General features: G+C 45.8%; 1 protein-coding gene across 2 annotated transcripts in view; it reads left to right on the top strand.

The window, feature by feature from the left end:
• Positions 1–24071, top strand: part of dgkb (diacylglycerol kinase, beta) — a 205012-nt gene extending 180941 nt beyond the window's left edge. For both annotated transcript variants that reach the window (XM_072460154.1, XM_072460155.1), the window contains 3 exons: positions 12104–12224; positions 12581–12641; positions 23688–24071. In XM_072460154.1, coding sequence (XP_072316255.1) covers positions 12104–12224; positions 12581–12641; positions 23688–23786 — 281 coding nt within the window. In that variant the 3' untranslated portion in view covers positions 23787–24071. The remainder of the gene's footprint in view (positions 1–12103; positions 12225–12580; positions 12642–23687) is intronic.
• Positions 24072–24408: the final 337 nt, after the last annotated feature.

A 24408-nucleotide genomic window follows, 5' to 3' on the forward strand; every position in this document is an offset into this window, starting at 1 on the left:
CAAACATTAAAATTTTACAAGTGAAAAGTACTACTTTTTGTTGTTTGGACCAACTTAGCAGGAAGCCAGAGGGCCAACAAAAAATGATCTGAGGCCCCTGGGCCGTAGTTTGGACATGCCTGCTATAATAGATAAAGACAGCGCAGTAGTCTCATTTTGACCCTAAGAGCAAAAAAATATCGTCCCTTCTAACTAACCTTCAACTCAAGTACTCCTTCCTTCTATTCTAATCCCACGGAAATCGATGAAAAGAAATCTTTCCTGTCAAGCGCCTTTCTGTGTAGAGTTTGCATGTTCTCCCTGTGTCTGCGTAGGTTTTCGGCATGTTTACATCATGTGTTTAATGTATCATGTTCATTTACATGCACTGTCCCGACCAAAAAACAAAACACAAAAACTGTGAAGTTGTGTGACGTCATTACTAAACAATCCCATAGGCTGTACCGTTCCATGCATTTTCAATGGGAGGGTTACCATTAGACTTGACACATCACAAACTATGGAAAACCAGAGTTAGGGTTAGAGCTCCGTTACAGAACATTACCACGTATAGCACTGTTTTATGTAGATTATTAACGTCAGCAATTAGCGCCGAAATGTACTTGATGTAGCGGGACACAGCAGTTTGACAATGGCATTTTAGTTTTATTTCATCAAGCACCACAAATTCATATAAACTAAATTTGTAAACTTTATACTGAACTGTATGTTAGATATCGAGTATTCGGTTTTAGCTAAATGTTGTTTTTTGCCTCAGTCAAATGAATAGAATGGAGCGTTTACATCAGTACACCGGGCTGTGTGCGCAAAGATAACACTTCACTACTGGAAGGGTTTCTATGCAACTAATAGACTTTCTATGCAATAGGGTTTCTATGCAACTAATTGTGATAAAATGTGAATATATGAGTATATTTCTGTGATGTATTTTATCTGCATAATAGTGATATTTTATCTGCATCATTAGTCTAAGAGAAGAACGGGTGTGTGACAGCATTTGTTTGTGAAGGGGTCGTAAAGATGGGCCAAAGAATGTTGCCCGAGGGGGGGGAGTTGCACCCCCCCTTGCAGGCTTTATCTCTACGGAAAAATACCAAGTGCCTTGATGTGAGGCTTACCAATGAGAAATGTGACCCGCCTATTCCAGAATATCTAATAAAACCAACCAGCATGGGAAAAAACGGGGTGAGACGCGGGGGTGAGACGCAGGAGGGTCAGCCAGGCTCCTTACAACGGCCTGGCTGACACAGTCCCCGCGTTTTCTCCCATGCATGCCACACAAATGTCTGATGTTTCTGTGTCGTTTAATATTCTAAGTTGAATTGTGTTCTTGATGTGTTACGGAATAGCATCGGTGTATGTCTAATTCCATGACACTAATAGACTTTTCAGCTTCTTCATTTCTACTTGGAGTTTCCAAAACAAAACAGTGAGCTTGAGGATTTATTGGGCAGAATACAATCTCAGGGTTAGTGTTGGACCTCTGGAGGTGTCAATGTGGGTAATGAGTCTTGCTAAGGGGCTCGAAGTGTATTACATTTCAATAGGATATATATATATTGCAAATAGCTTTTTGATTTTCCTTTATGTATATGTATATTTAAATACTTCAAAACGGTGCAGAAGACAATGGAGATAATGCATGGCTGAAGTATACAAGTAAAACGGGACGGTTGACGTGAGAGAGGAATCTGATCGATCCAAAGTTGAACTTGGTCCCAGTGAACAGTCCATTACGCCCTGACTCAAAATCAATGGTTTGGTGCGAGTGCAGAAGTGGAGCGCTTGTTTGGGGCCGCAGAAGGCTCTTAGTCTGAGTGCAGCACAGGCCATTGGAGGTTTGTTTAACTGTGTTGTTGATTTACTGTGCGATATTATGTTGGCCCAAACAGAAGCAGACACATGACTGAGGTGCAAATGAAACAGTAATTCATGGATAAAGTTTGGCTCTTAGGCGTCGACAGTGTGATGAAAGAGGAGAATGATTAGCCTGGCCAGCCAAGACATGTTTTTATATACTATATAAAGCTGTGTCATCTGGGAAGCGCATCTTATCTCCCAAAGTTCTGATGGGTTTGTTTGACAATCGAATTAAGCATACAGAGAAACACAAGGTCGGTCATAACAAACGGTTAGCTAAGTTTATGAGCTGTTAATCCTGTTTCATGTCATGTCTCAAGCACTTCACCTTTTTTTTTTTTTTTTTTTTTCAGATAAATGGCTGTGATTTAGGGCTGCACAGTATACCACAGTCAAATACAGATCAACATTTTGTGCAATTATTTTGGTAATAGAATGGTAACTATCCTGTATTTTATTGGGAAAACATAACTGCTAAGCCTTAAGTTTGTATACCTCTACAAACATTACATTACTAGAAAGCCATTGATTTGTTTTATTAGTTCAAATATTTCAGTCCTTTTATCAAATTTTAGTCCCCCTGGGCGTATATAAATTTGCTATCCTACTTTTTTAAAAATCGACCGCAAATCAAATTACTATCACGATACTCACACAACAGTCACTTAATTGTGCATGGTTTTATTGCTCTGTGGTGTAACTTGGAAGCATCACTTGCTTGTCTCTAGTGTATACAGTCACTAGCAATTGTGTGACAATTCTTGCCCAAAGAGACAACGGTGGTATGGAAACCTTTGTTGATTTCAAATTTCCATCACTTAACTTCTCTCACCAAGCCAATAATTCCCTGCATGTTAGAAGATATTTCATAAAACATTAGCCATGAATATTCGAACTAGCACAGAACACATCACCAAACAGAGACAACACTTGTTTGTCCGTCCTTGCTGAAGGTTGGGTGGCTAAATGTGTTGAGATCCAGAGGTAAACAGTGCATTAGCTACAGCGCCACTGTCCCCTTGGCCTCTCGTCTCTCTAACTGTGTGTGTATGTTTGCACAGGGGGTGGATTGATGGGTGGATTGTGCAAGGCTTGGGGAGGGGGGAAAAAAAAGAAAGAGAGATAAAAAAAAAAAAACGGGTGACCTTTCAAGAGCTGTTAAATCGTCCCACTGGTGACGCCAGGAGACAAGCCCCTCAGGTGGAAGGGAATGGCTGCACGCTGAATTATTTAGAATGGGACCGTGAGGGAGGGGAGGAGAGGGGGATGAGGAGCAGAGGTGCGCCTCTGTGTGCCCTAAACTGCTCATATTAATGTAAATAATGGTTCTTTAGTTGATTATTTTAAGTGTTGTATTAAAATATACTTTTACTCAATTAATCCAGCATGAGAATGGTGTGGTCCTTTATAGATTTAATGTATTTTGTTTTCTATTGCAACTTTTTTTTTTTTTTTTAGAAACCTTTACTTTTACTTCCAGGCCTCAGGTTGCACATTGGTCAGACAGTATGCAGGCACTATGATGGAGTTACCTAATATGCTGCACATTACCATCTTATTGGACTAAAGCACATGGATATGGACAAACAGCTTCAGCGTGCCAAGGTTTTCCTGAAAAATGGACATTAGAACATAATGTTAGCTGAAAAGAATGGTATAACGTGTGTATAAAATTAAAGTGTTTAGTTAAGAAGCATTTAGCAGTTACTTGGCTTGGCATAGGGTTCGTCATTGACTTCAATGCACGGTTGGTAAGACAATGATTCTGTGATTCTGTTATAGCTTGATGAGGAACAAATGCCTCATCAAGGCTTTTCTCATACTTTTCTCATAATTATGAGGTACTTTCTCTGTTTCTAAATACAATGAGCTCCTGTAGTAATGCGTTTTTATGGCTTACGGTCCACTTTATTGTCCCCGTGGGGCAAATTGTTGTCTGCATTTGACCCATCCTTCAAAGCCGCTGGGTAAACTTGTCAGGAGCAGTGCACATGGTTACAAGGCCCGGGGAACAAATCCACATTTTCAGTTGCATGTTTTTGTCATCAAGCACTTTTATGTTGTATGTGTGTATGTTTTAACCATTCAGTTTTGGATTTATTGTTTAATGCTCTCAAGGTATCTCTTATTTTAGAGTCTAGTGGGTCATCCGAGCCCATAAGCTTCATTGGACAGGACCGTGCAGTGTTAAACAGGAGAGGAGGATCACAGAGGAGGTTCTATGCATCAAAAAACATTGTTATTCATTTTAACTCTTCATTGTCTTCACTGAGCCTTAAAAGTGAAGGCAGCGGAGAAGGGCTGATGCGCAACTTTTGTTTACATGTATGTTAAAGTGGCCTGTGCTCTCAGGCTTCTCATAATTTTACAGGCCTCAGATATCAAAAAGTGTAGTTGACGATATTATTTGTTAATTTGGGTTCGGGAGCAGGAGCACACCTCAACCTCTTACCCCTCTAGCAACCACACCTCCACTATTTAACCACACCTCTAATTACCCAGAAGCCCTATATATATACAGGCCAATCCCAGCATCTCTTGTTGTCTCTGCTCTCTCGACAGAGAGACAGTCAGCCAGAGCATTCGCTTGAACAAAATCATTAGCCGTTTTCAATCAGATTCTGACCTGTTCCCAAGTCTGAACTTTCAGTCGGTCGTGTCTCCAGTAGCACACGTTCTCCAGAGGACTTGCTAAGCAGGTCCACTCTCCGCCGCGCACACTCACGATAGCCGTGATCCCATGCCTCCGAACACCATCTCCTCCACTCGTGCCTCTCCTGTGGAGCCCTACCTCCGGGACGTCCACACACGCACACCGACATCTACTCCAGCAATGGGACCCATTGCTCCGCTTCTTGCTTCTTCGCCTCATTCAACCAGCCGCCGTGCGCCCTGTGCGCAACGTGAGCTCCATGCGCCGCTCCCTTCTCCACGCAGGCAGACATTAGAGACCGGATCGCGCCCTGCCTGCAGCAGGCCGAAATCAAACCTAATGCTACAACCTACAGCTACAACCTACAGCTACAACCTACAGCTACATTCTACAGCTATAGCCAAGTTACCTAACGTAACTGTAGTCATACATGTACGCGTGTAGCTTCGCTACTAGCACATATGACACCGGACAGGCTCAAACCACAGGGCCTCGAGGATAGTCCTCAAACACCCCTGTACCTATCAACGTACCATCTTCAATGCTCTGGCTCTTTACCATTCATTCTCATTCTGGCTTATCTTTTCGCCCTCCGTTCATGTACTACACTATTCCGAATGTTGCCAACCAGCTTCCTTTTCTTTTCTCATGCAACCTTCAATCCACTCGCTCGCCCAGAGCCCCACCGGCAGCCACGCTCGCCCAGAGCAGCCACGCTCGCCCAAAGCAGCCACGCTCGCCCAGAGGAGCCATGCTCACTCAGAGCCCCGCCGGCAGCCACGTTCGCTCCAAGCACGAACCTCGCCAGCAGCCACGCTTGCCCCGACCCGCAGCAGCGTCAACGCGCTTGCCCCGACCCACGGCAGCGTCCACGCGCTCGCCCCGACCCTCGGCAGCGTCCACACGCTCGCCCCGATGGCTCGGCAGCGTCCATGCGCTCGCCCCAACACCTCGGCAGCATCCACGCGCTTGTCCCGATCCACAGCAGTGGCCTCACACAAGAAGGGACCCCTAATCTAAGTGGTCTAAAGATTTTATATATATTGACTATAACCAGAGTTGGGGGTAACGCATTAACTGGTAATGCATTAAGATAAGATAATCCTTTATTGTCCACACATGGGGACATTTCATTGATACAACGCAGGTAGATACAGAAGAAAAAGACAGATAACAGATTATAGAAAGTTTAAAAAGAAGAACTCTAACTGGGGTGACAGTCTCGCCACAACCGCATGTTCCTTTGTATAAACGCGCACTGGCGCCGTTCCGTACGGCGGCGGTGGCCGGGGTTCGCGGTGGTAGCTCGGAGCTAGCGCGCATCACAACGACACGATGAAAAGAGTACTCAAATTACTTTTTTAGAGTTAGTTTTGTGCACCCATGTTATCTAGTACTTGTTACTTTTTCAAATCAGTAACACGTTAATTTTGGTTAAGTCATCATCTCTATGCCGGTCTCATCTCCTCACCGTAATCCCAGAGCCAGGTTTGTTTCCCAGCCACAGAGTAGCATGCACATTGCACAACTAGGGAGTTCTCCAAAGAGAAATAACATTTCAGATGCATGTTTTTTAAAACTCCTTCTTCGTTATAACCACTATTTTGTAGCTGAGGAGTAAATGTAGGGTAACAGCGATGTGGTGAATTTGTTTTTAATAAATCGGTACCTTGCCAATCCACTACTTTTGTTTTAGCAATGTTTTTTATTGCTTGATGACAGGCCTACACATGCTTATGATATGCCATCTACTATATACTGTGGTAATATGTCAACATAAAAGATAAATAAGGATCAGTCAAACACATTTACTTTGCTTCTTTATTGATATTTTAATGATTATGTTACTGTGTTCAGCAACGCAAAGGGATTGTCGGCAAACCATATAGTTTATACAATAATGCTGATAATTTGTAACGCAAGACTACTCTATACATTTATACAAAATAGTGCTGAACTTAACATGTGAGATTTTCAAGGCAGTAACAAGGTAACTTAACAAGTTACTTTTAAAAGTAATGCTACCCAACACTGGTTAAGACCTATATTTTTTGACAGTTATTGTAATTGTACAATGTATTTTTGGCAGAATCAATTTCTATCTATTATAATGTGCACAGTCTTGTGGCATGAGTTCTTGTCCCATGCCAACTATCTTTATATTCAACCAGATGTTACATTGGGTAAAGATTTGATTCATAAACCGCTCTGTTTGAGTCTTTATATATTTCCAAAACAACATTTGCAATAGCATTTATTTTAGCTAGCCCATATCTCTCACCTCTCATTGTGGCTGTGGGATTTTCCATGCCTGTAGGCTTTAGTGAACGTCCTTACACAGGTCTCAGTGTCAATGTCTGTGTCCTCCCGGAGCTCTTGTTGCTGGTGTGCTTATCCCTGGGCCACTGGGAATCCTCTAGTGCAGTTGTGGGGAAGCTGTCCATCATACTGCACATGTCGGCTGGACCTGTGAGCGAGAGAGAGGTAGGCCTGTGAAAAACCTCCCCTCCTCCTCAAGAGTCATGGGTCAACCTGCTGTATGTACAAACACTCCCCCCTGACCCCGGAAAGAGCTCCAGTCACATCGTTCAGACCGCTGTCCATCACCATGACAACGGGAGGACACGTCAGACCGCTGTCCATCACAGTGACGACAAGGGGGACAGGACAACAACACCTCCAGACCTACCATGGCCCCAGGAAACAGCCTGGAGCAGGAGACTGCTCACACACTCTGCACACGCTTTGCACACTCCCTGCACTCGTACCACGCACACCGCGTGCCTAAAAATGGCTCTTACTTTCAATTAGTGCGCTGTGCTCCCACCGCTTTGTAAGGGGCGAGTCGATGAGTCGGAGGAGAGGAGCCCACGCAGACAGATGGGCCCGGCGTGACACGGGGCCTCCAGCAGAGCCAAAATCAATGCTCAACTGCAAAACACCAGAGAAATTAATAATTATATTATCACAAGATTGCTTTGCATTGCTTGTGCAATCTAATTAATAGCTGTTTTGTTTGGAGCTCTCGCCGTGTTTCCTGTTTCTCTTTGCAGTGAGTGGAGAAGGGTTCATAAACAGGCTTTTTTGTTAGAAAGGTGTTACACTATAATGTTGTGAGATGAAATGTTTCTGAAACTTTAAAACTTTAAAACCATGAAATACATTTTTATACCTCATTTTAGATGTGGTTAGGGACAGGAATGGTCTCATCTCTGGTTGTGAGCGGTATTGACATTGGATATCTAAATATTTTTTGGGAGTATCCTGATAATGTTAGTCAGACAATATTATGTTAAAATTGGTTCAGAAGTTTAATTATCAAACAAATGTGAAATGCCTGTAAAATTGTTCAATATTATAATTTTTCTTTTCTTTTTTTTGTAGCTTTTTTTAAACTTTGAACTATATACTCGATAGATTAATATTGTGAAGTAAATGTTGTTTTGAAAATATGCTAAATTTAACAAACTTTTTATACACCTCTTTTCCCTGGTGCTTTGCCTGTGCAGTACTGTGAAGATGTATCTTATCAGAATCAGAATCAGGATCAGAATGGAGTTTATTGCCATTGTCAGTGAACATAATTCACAAACTAGGAATTTGCATTGGCATTAAGGTGCAACATACAATAATAAAATAATAATAGTAGAAAAAAATATATCAAAAAGGGCATGCATAACATTTTGAATTTACATATAAAATAAATACTTGGTTTGACTATATAAACAATTACAGTTGGTCAGAATAGTGCAAAAAAAATGTGCAGCATAATGAATGGTTATTGGTTTGAACCGACACCTTAACGTGGTGGAGGGGTTTGAGTGCCCGAATGATCCCAGGAGCTATGTTGTCGGGGGCTTCAAGCCCCTGGTAGGGTCTCCCAAGGCAAACAGGTCCTAGGTGACGGGTCAGACAAAGATTGGTTCAGAAGCCCCCTATGATGACAAAAAGAACAAGGCCGTTTACGTCGCCCGGATCGGCGTCACCGGGGCCCAATCCTGAAGCCAGGCTTGGGATGGGTGCTCGATGGCGAGCGCCTGGTGGCCGGGTCTTACCCTCCTAACCCACCACCCGCAGGAGGATCTAAGATCCAAGATCCAAGAGCCCGGTGCAAAGAGATCTGGGCGGCAGTCGACGGCAGGAGCCTCGGCGACCAGATCTCCAGACACAGAGACTAACTCTGGGGAAATGGAATGTCACCTCGCTGGGGGGGGGGAAAGAGCTTGAGCTTGTGCGGGAGGTTGAGCGATATCGACTAGATATAGTCGGCCTCACCTCCACGCACAGTTTGGGCTCTGGAACCCATCTCCTCGAGAGGGGCTGGACGCTCCACTTCTCTGGTGTTGCCCGAGGGGAGAGGCGGCGGGCTGGTGTGGGCTTGCTTATAGGCCCCCAGCTCAGCCGCCACGTGTTGGAGTTCACCCCGGTGGACGAGAGGGTCGCGTCCCTTCGCCTTCGGGTGGGGGACAGGTCTCTCACTGTTGTGGCGGCCTACGTGCCAAACAACAGTGCAGAGTACACGACCTTCTTGGAGTCCTTGGGAGGGGTACTGGACAGTGCACCGACCAGGGACTCTACTGGGTTGTTCTACTGGGGGAGTTCAACGCCCACGTGGGCAATGACAGTGACACCTGGAGAGGGGTGATCGGGAAGAACGGCTTCCCCGATCTGAACCCGAGCGGTGTTCAGTTATTGGACTTCTGTGCTAGCCACGGATTGTCCATAACGAACACCATGTTCAAGCACAAGGGTGTCCATCAGTGCACATGGCACCAGGACACCCAATGCCGGAGGTCAATGATCGACTTTGTTGTTGTGTCATCTGACCTCCGGCCGCGTGTCTTGGACACTCGGGTGAAGAGAGGGGCAGAGTTGTCAACCGATCCGCTGGCAGAGGAGGAAGCCGGACAGACTTGGCAGACCCAAGCGCATTGTGAGGGTCTGTTGGGAACGTCTTGCGGAGCCCTCTGTCAATAGGGTATTCAACTCGCAGCTCCGGGAGAGCTTCTCCCATATCCCGGGGGAGGCTGGGGACATTGAGTCCGAGTGGACCATGTTCTCCGCCTCTATTGTTGATGCGGCTGCTCGGAGCTGTGGTCGCAAGGTCTCTGGTGCCTGTCGTGGCGGCAACCCCCAAACCCGGTGGTGAACACCGGAAGTAAGGGATGCTGTCAGACTGAAGAAGGAGGCCTATCAGGCCACTCTGGCTTGTAGGTCTCCTGAGGTCATCGACAGGTATAGGCAGGCCAAGCGAGCCGCAGCTCGTGCTGAACCAAAAACCCGGGCCTGGAAGGAGTTCGGGGAGGCCATGGAGGAGGACTATCGGTCGGCCCCAAAGAAATTCTGGCAAACCGTCCGGCGCCTCAGGAATGGGAAGCAGTGCCTCACCAACACCGTTTACGGTACGGGTGGAGACCTGCTGACCTCGACTGGGGATGTCGTCGGACGGTGGAAGGAATAATTTGGGGACCTCCTTAAGCCCTCAGTCACGTCTTCCAAAGAGGAAGTAGAGACCGGAGACTCAGAGGCTGGCTTATCCATCACCCAAGCTGAAGTCATTGAGGTTGTTCACAAACTCCTCGGTGGCAGGGCTCCGGGGGTGGATGAGATCCGCCCTGAGTACCTAAAGTCTCTGGATTTTGTAGAACTGTCTTGGCTGACATGTCTCTGCAACATCGCGTGGCGGTCGGGGACCGTGCCTCTGGACTGGCAGACCGGGGTGGTGGTCCCTCTGTTCAAGAAGGGGGACCGGAGGGTGTGTTCCAACTACAGAGGGATCACACTCCTCAGCCTCCCCGGTAAAGTCTATTTCAAGGTACTGGAGAGGAGAATCCGACCGATAGTCGAACCTCGGATTCAGGAGGAGCAGAGTGGTTTTCGTCCCGGTCGTAGAACACTGGACCAGCTCTATACTCTCCATCGGGTGCTCGAAGGTTCATGGGAGTTTGCCCAACCATTCCACATGTGCTTTGTGGATCTGGAGAAGGCTTTTGACCGTGTCTCTCAGGGTGTCCTTTGGGGGGTGCTCCGGGAGTACGGGGTCCGGGGCCCTTTGCTCAGGGCTGTCCGGTCCCTGTATGACCGGAGCAGGAGCTGTGTTCGCATTGCCAGCAGTAAGTCAGACCTGTTCCCAGTGCATGTTGGACTGCACCAGGGCTGCCCTTTGTCACTGGTTCTGTTCATAATTTTTATGGACAGAATTTCTAGGTGCAGTCAGGGGTCGGAGGGTGTCCGGTTTGGGGACCACAGGATCTCATCTCTGCTGTTTGCAGATAATGTTGTCCTGATGGCTCCATCAAACCAGGACCTGCAACATGCACTAGGACGGTTTGCAGCCGAGTGTGAAGCGGCTGGGATGAGAATCAGCACCTCCAAATCCGAGGCCATGGTTCTCGACCGGAAAAAGGTGGCTTGCCCTCTCCAGGTGGGTGGAGGAGTCCTTGCCCCAAGTGGAGGAGTTCAAGTATCTCCGGGTCTTGTTCACGAGTGAGGGAAGGATGGAGCGTGAGATCGACAGGCGGATCGGTGCAGCGGCTTCAGTGATGCAGTCGCTGCATCGGAGCGTTGTGGTGAAGAAGGAGCTGAGCCGAAAGGCAAAGCTCTCGATTTACCGGTCGGTCTACGTTCCTACCCTCACCTATGGTCATGAGCTTTGGGTAATGACCGAAAGAACAAGATCGCGGATACAAGCGGTCGAAATGAGTTTCCTCCGCCGGGTGGCTGGGCGCTACCTTAGAGATAAGGTGAGGAGCTCGGCCACACGGGGGGAGCTCGGAGTAGAGCCGCTGCTCCTCCACGTTGAGAGGAGCCAGCTGAGGTGGCTCGGGCATCTGTTCCGGATGCCTCCTGGGCGCCTCCCACGGGAGGTGTTTCAGGCATGTCCCACAGGGAAGAGGCCCCGGGGAAGACCCAGGACACGCTGGAGAGACTATGTCTCTCAGCTGGCCTGGGAATGCCTCGGGATCCCCCCGGAGGAGTTGAGGGAAGTGTTTGGGGAGGAGGAAGTCTGGGAGTCCCTGCTCAGACCCCGCGATCCGGCCCCGGATAAAGCGGCAGATGGATGGTTTGAAAAATAGTTAAAATGGCAGGTGTTAAGTGATACGTGTCCAACGGCAGAGGGAAAGAAAATGTTCCTGTGGCGGGAGGTTCTGGACCGGATGGACCGTAGCCTCCTGCCTGAGGGGAGTGGCTCAAATAGTCCATGTCCAGGGTGAGAAGAGTGTGTGATCAGACCTGCTCGTCTCCGAGTCCTGGAGACGTACAGGTCCTACAGTCTGCGGGCGATCACCTTCTCAGCAGAGCGCACAGGTGCTGTAGTCTCCGTTTGTCCCTGGCTGTGGCTCCAGCAAACCACACGGTGATGGAGGAGGTGAGGATGGACTCAATGATGGCTGTGTAAAACTGCACCATCATCTGTGCTGACCACTTGGCTTTCCTCAGCTGCTGCAGGAAGTACATCCTCTGCTGGACCTTCTTGATGAGGGAGCTGATGTGGGCTCCCTCTTGAGGAGTGGGTTATAAACATTTAACATTGGTAAAGTAAATGTTGCTATTTCAAAGTAAATCCCTGTATGTGCATTTGTGCTGCAGATGTGTCAGACGGGTTGCTGGAGGTGGTAGGACTGGAGGGAGCCATGGAGATGGGGCAGATTTACACTGGGCTGAAAAGTGCAGGGAGACGCCTGGCCCAGTGCTCCTCCATTACTATCAGGTCAGTACAGCACTGTATAGCTTTGGAACAGGGGTGTCCAACCTTTTTTCATAGATGGCCAAATTTAGAGGCATAGACCTAGCTGAGGGCTTGAATCATTAAAAAGTTACATTTATAAAATATTCCACCATGTTCCACCATGCCTTACTTTTGTCTCAGAACTTTAATAATCAGATATGTCTCACACAAAGATAATTGTTTTTTTAGGTTATAGATTATTTTAAAGTTGAAGTAAAAAGTACACAATTCTTCAGAAAGTCTGGGAGTCGCATTTGGCCTCCGGGGCGTGGAATACTTTGGACACCCCCGCTGTAGAGATGCATTTTAAATTGTAGCTTATGTTATGTTTTTCGCAGAACCAGTAAATCCCTCCCGATGCAGATTGATGGAGAGCCCTGGATGCAGACTCCCTGCACTGTAAGTCACACTTTCACCTTACTCTACTTGTCCAGATCTTAAGACCTGTAACAGCGTAAATTTTCAAAAAAATTTTGAGAGGCACTCTCGATTGGAGAACCACTAATGTTGTCGGGAATCGGTGCATTGTTGACTTGTGGGTCACATGAACATTGGATATTTTACACAAATCAATCTACTCCAACGGAGTGTCATGACAGTGTCATTACAACGAAAATGCTGATCTTTGGAAAAAAGGAGGAAAAGTGGGCGGGGCAGAATTAGAGCAATACAAGCGCTTTTGTATCGGCTTGCATAGGCTAAAAATATAATATTGAGAATGTTTTCTCTGTACATTTAAGCTGTGACTTGTGCATTTATCTGCACAGTGCCACACACATGGTCATATGATAGAACAAGAAACACAAAGGGTGGGCAAAGTCACTGATGGTCACATCTGTCCTCTCTGCTGCATTGGCAGTGTGCGGGTCAGTCTGTGTCCACAGCACTACGCTCTGTGTGCAGGTCAGTCCGTTTCCACAGTGCTATGCTCTAGGTGCTGGTCATGTCCACAGAGCGGAACGACTCTGAGGGAACCCTTGTCTGTGGCGGCGACTGTAATTTACATGTTCAGCCGACATTGGCTGTTTCAAACTCACAAAGTACTGGTACATTTTGCAAATGATATAGGGTTGATTGATATCCTAATCCTAATGTCCGCCAATATACACACTTCTCTAATCCACAAAGCAATAGACTATTATTTTCTTTTTAACAAAGATAGGTCAAATATCAGAGGTGGACATAAGTACAATAGATTTTAGGATCAAAATCAGAATCAGAAGGCTAAGAACTTGCTTTGTTGATTCAGTGCAACATACAACAATGAACAATATTAAAAGCAAGACATCCATCCATCCATCTTCTGCCGCTTTATCCGGGGCCGGGTCGCGGGGGCAGCAGTCTGAGCAGGGACTCCCAGACCTCTTTCTCCCCAGACACTTCCTCTAACTCCTCCGGGGGGATCCCGAGGCGTTCCCAGGCCAGCCGAGGGACATAGTCTCTCCAGTGTGTCCTGGGTCTTCCCCGGGGCCTCTTCCCGGTGGGACATGCCTGAAACACCTCCCGAGGGAGGCGCCCAGGAGGCATCCAGAACAGATGCCCGAGCCACCTCAGCTGGCTCCTCTCGACGTGGAGGAGCAGCGGCTCTACTCCGAGCTCCCCCCGTGTGGCCGAGCTCCTCACCTTATCTCTAAGGGAGCGCCCAGCCACACGGCGGAGGAAACTCATTTCGACCGCTTGTATCCGCGATCTTGTTCTTTCGGTCACTACCCAAAGCTCATGACCATAGGTGAGGGTAGGAACGTAGACCGACCGGTAAATAGAGAGCTTTGCCTTTCGGCTCAGCTCCCTCTTTACCACAACAGTCCGATGCAGCGGCTGCATCACTGCAGCCGCTGCACCGATCCGCCTGTCGATCTCACGCTCCATCCTTCCCTCACTCGTGAACAAGACCCCGAGATACTTGAACTCCTCCACTTGGGGCAAGGACACCCCACCCACCTGGAGAGGGCAAGCCACCTTTTTCCGGTCGAGAACCATGGCCTCGGATTTGGAGGTGCTGATTCTCATCCCAGCTGCTTCACACTCAGCTGCAAACCGTCCCAGTGCATGTTGCAGGTCCGGGTTTGATGGAGCCATCAGGACAACATCGTCTGCAAACAGCAGAGATGAGATCCTGTGGTCCCCAAACCGGACACCCTCCGACCCCTGACTGCACCTAGAAATTCTGTCCATAAAAATTATGAACAGAACCGGTGACAAAGGGCAGCCCTGGCGGAGTCCAACATGCACTAGGAACAGGTCTGACTTACCGCCGGAACCCTCGAGCACCCGATGGAGGGTGTAGAGCTCTGCTCCTCCTGAATCCGAGGTTCGACTATCGGTCGGATTCTCCTCTCCAGTACCTTGGAATAGACCTTAAACGGGAGGCTGAGGAGTGTGATCCTTCTGTAGTTGGAACACACCCTCCGGTCCCCCTTCTTGAACAGAGGGACCACCACCCCGGTCTGCCAGTCCAGAGGCACGGTCCCCGACCGCCACGCCTCTGCGACAGCACGAGTCACGGCTCGCTTGGCCTGCCGATACCCGTCGATGACCTCCGGAGACCTACAAGCCAGAGTGGCCTGATAGGCCTCCTTCTTCAGTCTGACGGCATCCCTTACTTCCGGTGTCCACCACCGGGTTCGGGGGTTGCCGCCACGACAGGCACCGGAGACCTTGCGACCACAGCTCTGAGCAGCCGCATCAACAATGGAGGCGGAGAACATGGTCCACTCGGACTCAATGTCCCCAGCCTCTCCCGGGACATGGGAGAAGCTCTCCCGGAGGTGCGAGTTGAATACCCTACTGACAGAGGGCTCCACTAGACGTTCCCAACAGACCCTCACAATGCGTTTGGGTCTGCCAAGTCTGTCCGGCTTCCTCCTCCGCCAGCGGATCCAACTCACCACCAGGTGGTGATCGGTTGACAACTCTGCCCCTCTCTTCACCCGAGTGTCCAAGACACGTGGCCGGAGGTCAGATGACACGACAACAAAGTCGATCATTGACCTCCGGCCTAGGGTGTCCTGGTGCCATGTGCACTGATGGACACCCTTGTGCTTGAACATGGTGTTCGTTATGGACAATTCGTGACTAGCACAGAAGTCCAATAACTGAACACCGCTCGGGTTCAGATCGGGGAAGCCGTTCTTCCCGATCACCCCTCTCCAGGTGTCACTGTCATTGCCCACGTGGGCGTTGAAGTCCCCCAGTAGAACAACGGAGTCCCCGGTCGGTGCACTGTCCAGTACCCCTCCCAAGTACTCCAAGAAGGCCGGGTACTCTGCACTGCTGTTCGGCCCGTAGGCCGCCACAACAGTGAGAGACCTGTCCCCCACCCAAAGGCGGAGGGACGCGACCCTCTCGTTCACCGGGGTAAACTCCAACACGTGGCGGCTGAGCTGAGGGGCTATCAGCAAGCCCACACCAGCCCGCCGCCTCTCCCCGCGGGCAACACCAGAGTGGAGCATCCAGCCCCTCTCGAGGAGATGGGTTCCAGAGCCCAAACTGTGCGTGGAGGTGAGGCCGACTATGTCTAGTCGGTATCGCTCAACCTCCCGCACAAGCTCAGGCTCTTTCCCCCCCAGCGAGGTGACATTCCATATCCCCAGAGTTAGTCTCTGTGTCTGGAGATCTGGTCGCCGAGGCCCCTGCCGTCGACTGCCGCCCAGATCTCTCTGCAACGGCCCCTTATGGATCCTCCTGCGGGTGGTGGGCCCACGGGAGGGCGGCCCCACGTCGCTCTTTCGGGCTGTGCCCGGCCGGGCCCCGTGGGGTAAGACCCGGCCACCAGGCGCTCGCCATGGAGCACCCATCCCAGGCCTGGCTCCAGTATGGGGCCCCGGTGACGCCGATCCGGGCGACGTAAACTGCCTTGTTTGTGTTGTCATCATAGGGGGCTTCTGAACCGATCTTTGTCTGACCCGTCACCTAGGACCTGTTTGCCTTGGGAGACCCTACCAGGGCATGAAGCCCCCGACAACATAGCTCCCGGGATCATTCGGGCACTCAAACCCCTCCACCACGTTAAGGTGTCGGTTCAGAATGATGACCCAAGTGTGGTGGAAATGGATCTTCCCAAGTACCTCTAATCTCACTCACTCACAATTTTCCCTTTCATTATGTTTCTTGTATGTAAAAGCAAGCCATATCAAATCAAATAAGGCATGCATTAAAGGAAACAAAAAGTGATTGTGCTCCTATTTACATTTTTATAGAGTTGGAACAGAAATGGAAAAACACACCCTAGAGATTTAATATTAGTCTACTCAATGACCCTCAATTTATTAAAGACATTGAGATTTATGTACAGGATAAAGATAATGGTAAACTTTCCCCACCCAGTCTTTGGGATGCATCTAAGGCTGTTTTGAGGGGCAAAGTAATTGCTTGCAACTCAGCTAAAAGAAAAATGAAATGATTAACACACTCAAACCCTCAAATGCTACAGGAAATTAAAAAGATAAGAGATGAAAGTAATGACCTCACCACACAAGATATATAAACTAAACAAAGGTGTTAAATTATTGGGCTGGTTGGCTTATGACCAAAGTTTAAAGCCAAATAAGCACTTGAGATTTAAGACTTGGATAGCAAAAGTTATAAGAGTTTTCTACCAGATCCTGCAAGAGAGTCAGATGAAAAGCTTTGATATGCTGAAAGACTTTCATGGCTTTGAGAAAGAAGACTTTTATAGATAGGTCAAGAAATAAAACAAAGCAATGCTTTGCCCTTTGACAGAAATCTTTAATGAGGCATACAAATCAGAACTTTTAAGGGGAATAATATCTTAAGTATATTAATGCATTAATAGCCTGGACAGCCATTCTACTAAATACGTCAAAATTAAATGGGGAAAAATGGGGGATTTTGTTTTGATGGACAAGGAGTAGGAAAGTGTGTGTATTTCACAATGGAGAACCACAAGATCTCATGTTTGGAGGGAACTCTGTTGGCAGAATGTTTTATTTTTAATAACACCATGTCAAAATGTTCATTACTCACAGGAAGGGGCAGAATATTGGAGAAAATGTGGTTGCCAGGAGATACATAATTATCACGTGTTTTGGGACTGTCCTGTTGCACAGAAATTAATAAGGCGCAGCAGACAATTTTTCACACCACCATCCCACTCGACTTAAGAACTAAGTATTAGGGCCTCAGAACCCCTGCCATGGACAACAGGAATGGATATCTTTGGAAGATATTTTTTTGCGGCTGGGAAAAAGGCCATCACAAAAAAAAATATGACAATAAAGTGTTGTGTTCCGACAATAAAGGACTGGACCTACACCATAATTGACAAAGGGAAGATGGAAATGCTTCGTATTTGTTTTTGAAATAAACGTCAAAAACTGGATTTTGTCTCGGCCATAGCATTTTTTATAAACGAGCCCACCACATACCTTCAAACCCTTTTCTTCCTCCGCACTTGTCTATTTACCTTGGGTAAAGATATCCAAGCTGGATGATCTACCTTGTCCAGGGACAAATACTAGATTTCACAACAAATTCCATACAAATGCACCCCCAATACCTATGTAAGAATATTTAAGACTTTATGTAAATGCAAACAATGCTAGGCAGCCAGTCAGATTACATTGTTTTTACCTCGGCCCTACTTTTCACAACACTCTTTATTCCACCTCACACCCTCCTCTTCATGCACAGGAGTGTCTGCACCTGCTCCAAATATTTTTATAAACTCCACTGGGCTGATTATGGTTATGTGTGCTTATAATTACCACCCTGCAGACTGAAGCGCCACCGTCATTTCATTTCCATATAGATCATCACAGCTCCAATCCAGAGCGCAACCAAAACAAGGACCCGGCAAGTGCTCTCACGCAGGCTAGCACCAACTCTGCTGTTGGGCTAACTTAGCTCCACACAAACCCTAATTGTGTTGCCGCGGTCTCCATAGCGACTCACTCCTACTGTATGTCAGATATGAGAACATCACAACTCAGACAGGATGTTAGCGGCGGACCAATTATTAACAACAACAAGTATGCAAATGAGCCCAACTTACGCCCCATCAATGACATATTTAACACCCAGGATGCATTTGCATTTGGAGATTAAGTGAAAGTGAAAGGCGTGGTGCTATCATAACTGGGTCTGGAGTCAGTTAGATTAGTTTGTTTTTTGTTGAGATGAGAAAATGATAAAGGATTGCATAAGATTGAGAGGTTCCAAGCATGGCACAGGTGTAAACGACCTTGCCGACATTTGCCTTGAAAATCTCCATTTAACTCACATAACCCCCAAAAATGAGGAGCAAGACATTGTGAGAGACGTGTCGGTGTAATCCCTCATTCGTCCAGGAGTGTTCCATTGTAGAAAAAGGTTCAGTTGTAATCATCTGGACTCAGTTTAGAAAAAGCTAGACGTTTCGACTCTCATCCAAGAGTCAATAAGCGAATTTTGGCCGGGAACTCAGATATTTATTCTATTCTGTGGTTTGTTTCAACAGAAACTTACCCTCTTTGTTTTCTAACAAGCTAGCCCTTTAATGGGCTGATAGTAGTTAGAATGAGCCAGGGACACACAAAAACAAAGGGGAGACTAATAGCCCATTAAAGGTTGTCTTATGATCAAGGTTTTGCACAAAATAGCACTGACCTGTGGAATCCTTTGGCTTATTTACAAATAAGGAGTTATAACCAAGTTATGACCAGTAACTGGCAACTGACAGACAATGATTGTGGAAATGTAAATACATCCCAATGGAAGACCACAAAAGCAGACGTTTGTAAAGAATTCTGTTTAAAAAATGTATACATTTTTTTTCATTCCACCATGTTAAAGCGCTCACTATTCACGGGAAACACTACCTGTTGGAGAAACTGTGGTCAGGAGGCCCACCATTACCATTTGTTTTGGGACCGTCCTGTTGCTCATTAATTTTGGACTGAAATCAAGAGCTATAGACAAATAAAATGGAATTGCGGTGTCAAAAACAATGTATTTGGACCTTAAAACTCCTGCCATGGACTCAATCAATGGATATCTGTGGAGCATAATCCTGACAACAGGGGAAAAGGCACAAAAAGAATGTATGACTCAATCTGCACCTGCAATCAAGGACTGGACTGACATTATAATGGACATACAGAAGATAAGGTACAAGGTAAAACTGACACAAACTTCAACATTTTCTTCACAGTATCTTCAAAAAGTGGTTTAAATTTTTCAACTCAAAGGGCAGGATTTTAGCCATGAAGTTTGTGAAGCTAATCTCAAACAAATAAGGGTCGACACGTGTGGATTTCTATTTTGTTTATTTCTTTAAACAGTAAATATCCCAGAGTCACATAAGCCCATGCCAAGGTGAATGCTAAGCTCCTTTGTATTTCATACTATCGACCATTTTCAGTCACATCACATTAATGTTGGACTGGGTGGCAAAAAGTTATCAATTAAACAGCTTTGTCTTTCGTTTTGAGCTGTGGACACGTTTTTGCACTGCTCTGATTTTCTATCGTGCCTCGTCAGTCACCGTCATCTCTTCTTGAAGATAGTTGCAGCTGCTTCAGTCTTGTAGTTTGAAGCTGTTACGACTAGACTTGCAGCTGAATTGCAAAGTATGCACTGCAGAAAGACAGTCGCTGTCATTTAAACATGTATAATGTGAAATACATATGAATATAAATAATATAAATATAAATAATATAAATACAGACACAAACTATTTTTACACTTACAATCAATGATGGCACTCACTGTGTTAATCAGCCGTCCTCTTTTCCTCTTGTGTCTAATGTCCTCATCTTTTTGGACACAGCTCCAAATGACATGAGGTTGACAATGACAATTGACAATAAGGTTTCCTCTGATAAATCCATGGGAAGTGTCCTACTTCTTCAACTCGTCCAACTTCTTCGACTCTGTCGCCATTTTTAATGTCCATCCATATTAGTCTATGGGTCCATTAGAGACTCCTGAGTGAGTTAGCACCACAACTCGGCAAGCGATCACATGATGCTATTTAACCACTGAAAAGTCACGAACCCAGCCTCATGTGTTTGCCCTTGTCTACAGTCACATTTCAAAGGGTGACAAGATGACAAGATGAACATTTTGCCAGCCACCCACGTCCCTTACGTGCAAGTCATGGAATCAAAATATCATAACAACATTACGTGATTAAAAACAGAATAAAAGTACTAAAACCCAGTGTTTACCAGAAACCTGGCAAAGCAGACCTAAGACAAGACCGGGTTTAAACCAAGACTAAACAAACCATATCTACCAGAAAAACATGGATAAACCATAAAGCAGGACTAAAACAGGACTAAAGCAGTACTAAAGCAGGTCTAAAGCAGGTCTAAAGCAGGACTAAAGCAGGAATGAGCAGGTCTAAAGCAGGACTAAAGCAGGACTAGAGCAGGTCTAAAGCAGCATCAAAGCAGGACTAAAGCAGGAATGAGCAGGTCTAAAGCAGGACTAATGCAGGACTAGAGCAGGTCTAAAGCAGCATTAAAGGACTAAAGCAGCATTAAAGCAGGACTAAAGCAGGACTAAAGCAGGACTAGAGCAGGACTAATGCAAGACTAGACCAGGTCTAAAGCAGGTCTAAAGCAGGTCTAAAACAGGTCAAAAGCAGGTCAAACACAGGACTAAAGTAGGACTAGAGCAGGACTAAAGCAGGACTAAAGCAGGACTAGAGCAGGTCTAAAGCAGGACTAAAGCAGGACTTAACAGGACTAAAGCAGGACTAAAGCAGGACTAGAGCAGGTCTAAAGCAGGACTAATACAGGACTAGAGCAGGACTAATGCAGGACTAATGCAGGTCTAAAGCAGGTCTAAAACAGGACTAAAGCAGGTCTAGAGCAGGACTAAAGCAGGACTAAAGCAGGTCTGAAGTAGGTCTAAAGCAGGACTAAAGCAGGTCTAAAGCAGGACTAAAGCAGGTATACAGCAGATGTAAACCAGGACTAAACAGAACTAAAGCAGGACTAAACAGAACTAAAGCAGGACTAATGCAGGTCTAAACCAGGACTAAATCAGGACTAAAGCAGAACTAAAGCAGGACTAAAGAGGAACTATTACAATGTCACATATTCACGGAGAAATGAGCTTATGAATTTAGACGCGCCTAAAACAAAAGTTCATATGTTCCAGGACAAGACCGCTGCCCATCTTTAATAACCCAACACGTGGGACGTGTCTTTCAATCCAACGACAAAGCCAGGAAACACACTGTACTACGGTGCCACGGCGTGTAAAGTTCCTCGTTGTCGAGCTGACTTCCAAACACGCGGAGCACACGGTTCTTACACATGTTACATTTACACCAAATCATCAATGAAGCTGTTATTCAATGTGTCTGCAGCATCACGTATATGCTTTGACAGAGCAGTGTTTAAAATGAACTGGGGCGCTCTGGCCCGGCAGCGGAGCTGCTGCAAAGTAGTGCAGAGCGCCGCAGTATTGACCGTGGAAGCGCTGCATTTAAAAAAAATAAAAAAAATTATTGGAGGATTTTCGCCTTTGAATGTTTTTATTGTACATGTATATGTATAAAATGCAACACAAACAAGCATTCCAGAACGCTTTGCTTCATGGTCTTGGGTTTCAATTGTATGTTGTGTATGGCAAAATGGCACCCTGACTGAGAACTCTATACAGCATGAGTGGTTTAAATTTCACGTCTCACATTGAATAGGTGTTCAGTATGCGCCATTACATGAAAGCCATGAAACTGAAGACAGCCTATTCAGAGAACTTCTTATAGTTGCGGTGGGCTTTGAGAGATTAGCAGTCTGAATGTGGCCCGTGGTTTGCCTTTTGGAGACCAGTGATCTATACTAACATGTAGAAAGAAGGGAGTTAGTTGAGGTCTTTGCTTATCCGACCACTATTTTCTCAGTCTGTTTATTTGTTTGTTCAGTGAAAGCTGTCAAAGTAGCCATGTACAAAGTCATTGTCTTTTCAGAAAAAAAATGTTGAGTTGCGTTTGTGCCCAGATGTCTTGTCTATCGAGTGTATAATAAATCTTACAAAGAATATTTAGCTCAAACTGTGGCCCATGTGATGGGGTAATTGCTCCTCAGTCAAAGTCCACGTTCCCTAAATGGCAGCGTTGATCGGCAGTGAAAGAGCAGGCCTGGCGCTGCAGATGGAGGCACTTCCTGTTGCCATTATACCACTATAATGAACTATGCACTATTATGTCAAGCCACATGTTGAGTATTTGTTATTCTGCGGTTATCACCCATCAACAGAATTAATACAATATTTGGCAAACAAAATATGTGGTTTGCATTTGAGATGTTTTATCATTCAAAAGTGAAATGTGTGCTTTGGTAAATAAAGTTATTATAAAAAAATATTTTATTGTCACACACAATGCAACAACATAATACAGATAACATTATTCAGATTTGCTTGCATTTAGTGATTTTTTTTTTTTGACCCGTTGGATTCCTTTATCTTTTGCAAGGTGCAGCCAAGTATTTCTGTGAAGGGTTTCCCCTTCACAGAAATAGTCTCACTAAGATCTCATCAATATTTCATAGGTAGGCCAAATATTGTATAAAGAAGGTTTTTACATCCCCTGGTTCAGATGGGTGTTTGTCAGGTGGTCCAATTGATCAGAGAAGGGTCTTACTGCAGTCGATGGGCAGCCCCATTAAATCTGTCTCAGTTTGGCCCTAGATGCAGATGAGTATAAAATGTGACCAGCCGTGGATAAACCAGGCACAAGTCTCCCCAGAGACATTTTGAGTTTTTCACAGATTCTGAAAGTATACTTTCAAAGCTCACTCATGATCTGATAATATTTAAATAAGTTGTGGTCATTTGAATGTATACACCTCTGAAAAACTTTTACTGAGAAAACGGGGCTCAAACATTCCTCACCTGGGCTCACAAGGTAGGATAATTGTGCTCATTTGCATCTCATTGAGATAAGCCCTTCCCTCCTCTTCAGATGTCACACTGTCTGTTCTTGGTGCATTCAGAACAACCTGAGTATTAAGTAATGTTTATTACACTAATCGCTAACGGTAACAATCTACACAAACACAGAGTTAAGTGAAATTTTATTTTCACGTTAACAAATCACAGTTGAATTTAAAAATACAATTTCAGCTTTAGCTAATATATGAGCAGATTGCCAATGTAAAATGCACTGTCACTTGGCCAGTGACTGTTTGCATTCTCTATTTCATTGTTTGTTTTGCCACAACTTAAAACCCACTCCTTTGCCGTCCGTGCATTGTCCGTTTAATATTAGAGGCCTTATTTATCAATGAGGGGCTCCTTTATAACTTCAACACTTGCACATTCTGCAAAAAAAAAAACTTATTTTGTCTTTTTCTTTTTTTCTCAGTTTCGTCGAGGCCGACTTGTGGCGGTTTTCAGGGTGGCGGGTCACAAATATACAGAGATATATACTCTCTGGCTATGTATGTTATGTATAAGACATTTAGCAAATTCACTGTGTTCCTCCTCCAGATCGAGATTGTGCACAAGAACCAGGCTCGGATGCTGATGGGTTCACCTCACAGCCGCAGCTTCTTCTCCTCCATCCTGCGCCGCGAGAGCAAGGATTGACCTGCGTCGACTGCATCAAGCTAACTTCAGCCCAGTGCGGACACTCATTTACCCTGAGAAAGGGGAGCGGCCGCCCACACAACCCCGCTGAGAGGAGGCTACGAGAGGGATAACCCCCGAGGAGAGAGCACCCCGCCCTGGGAGTGACGGGCCACTGCCAATGCTTGACCCACTTTTGCTTACCTGCGCTTACCAACCTCTTTTATAACAAGCTTGTGATTTGTGCCAGGTGGATCTAAGCCACCGCTGCAACAGAAGGTCTGCACGAGCTAAAAGGACATAATTATCAATATTAGTTAATTCATGATTTATATCAAGTAATTTCAAGTTTTTGGGTTATTTTTGCTTTAGCTAAGAAATGTGCATATGAAAAACTCTAAACGTTTTCCCAAGTATAAGTATCAGATAAACTTAACTAAAAAGTATTAAAGTACACATTGTAAACCAGGTCTAAAATACTTATTCCAAATCTCTAAATACTAAATCTAAATTTCAATCCAATAAAAAAAATGTGGATAGTACAATGAACAGATACCTGCTCGAAAATATAGTTATGTAAAAGTATATACTGTTAACAGTGTTGGGAAGAATACTTATGTGGTCCAGTCAGAGTACTGTATTC

The sequence above is a fragment of the Eucyclogobius newberryi genome, unplaced genomic scaffold (genome assembly GCF_026437365.1).
Source record: "Eucyclogobius newberryi isolate DKJ021-1_F unplaced genomic scaffold, fEucNew1.0.hap1 SCAF_3, whole genome shotgun sequence".
Taxonomy (NCBI): domain Eukaryota; kingdom Metazoa; phylum Chordata; class Actinopteri; order Gobiiformes; family Gobiidae; genus Eucyclogobius; species Eucyclogobius newberryi.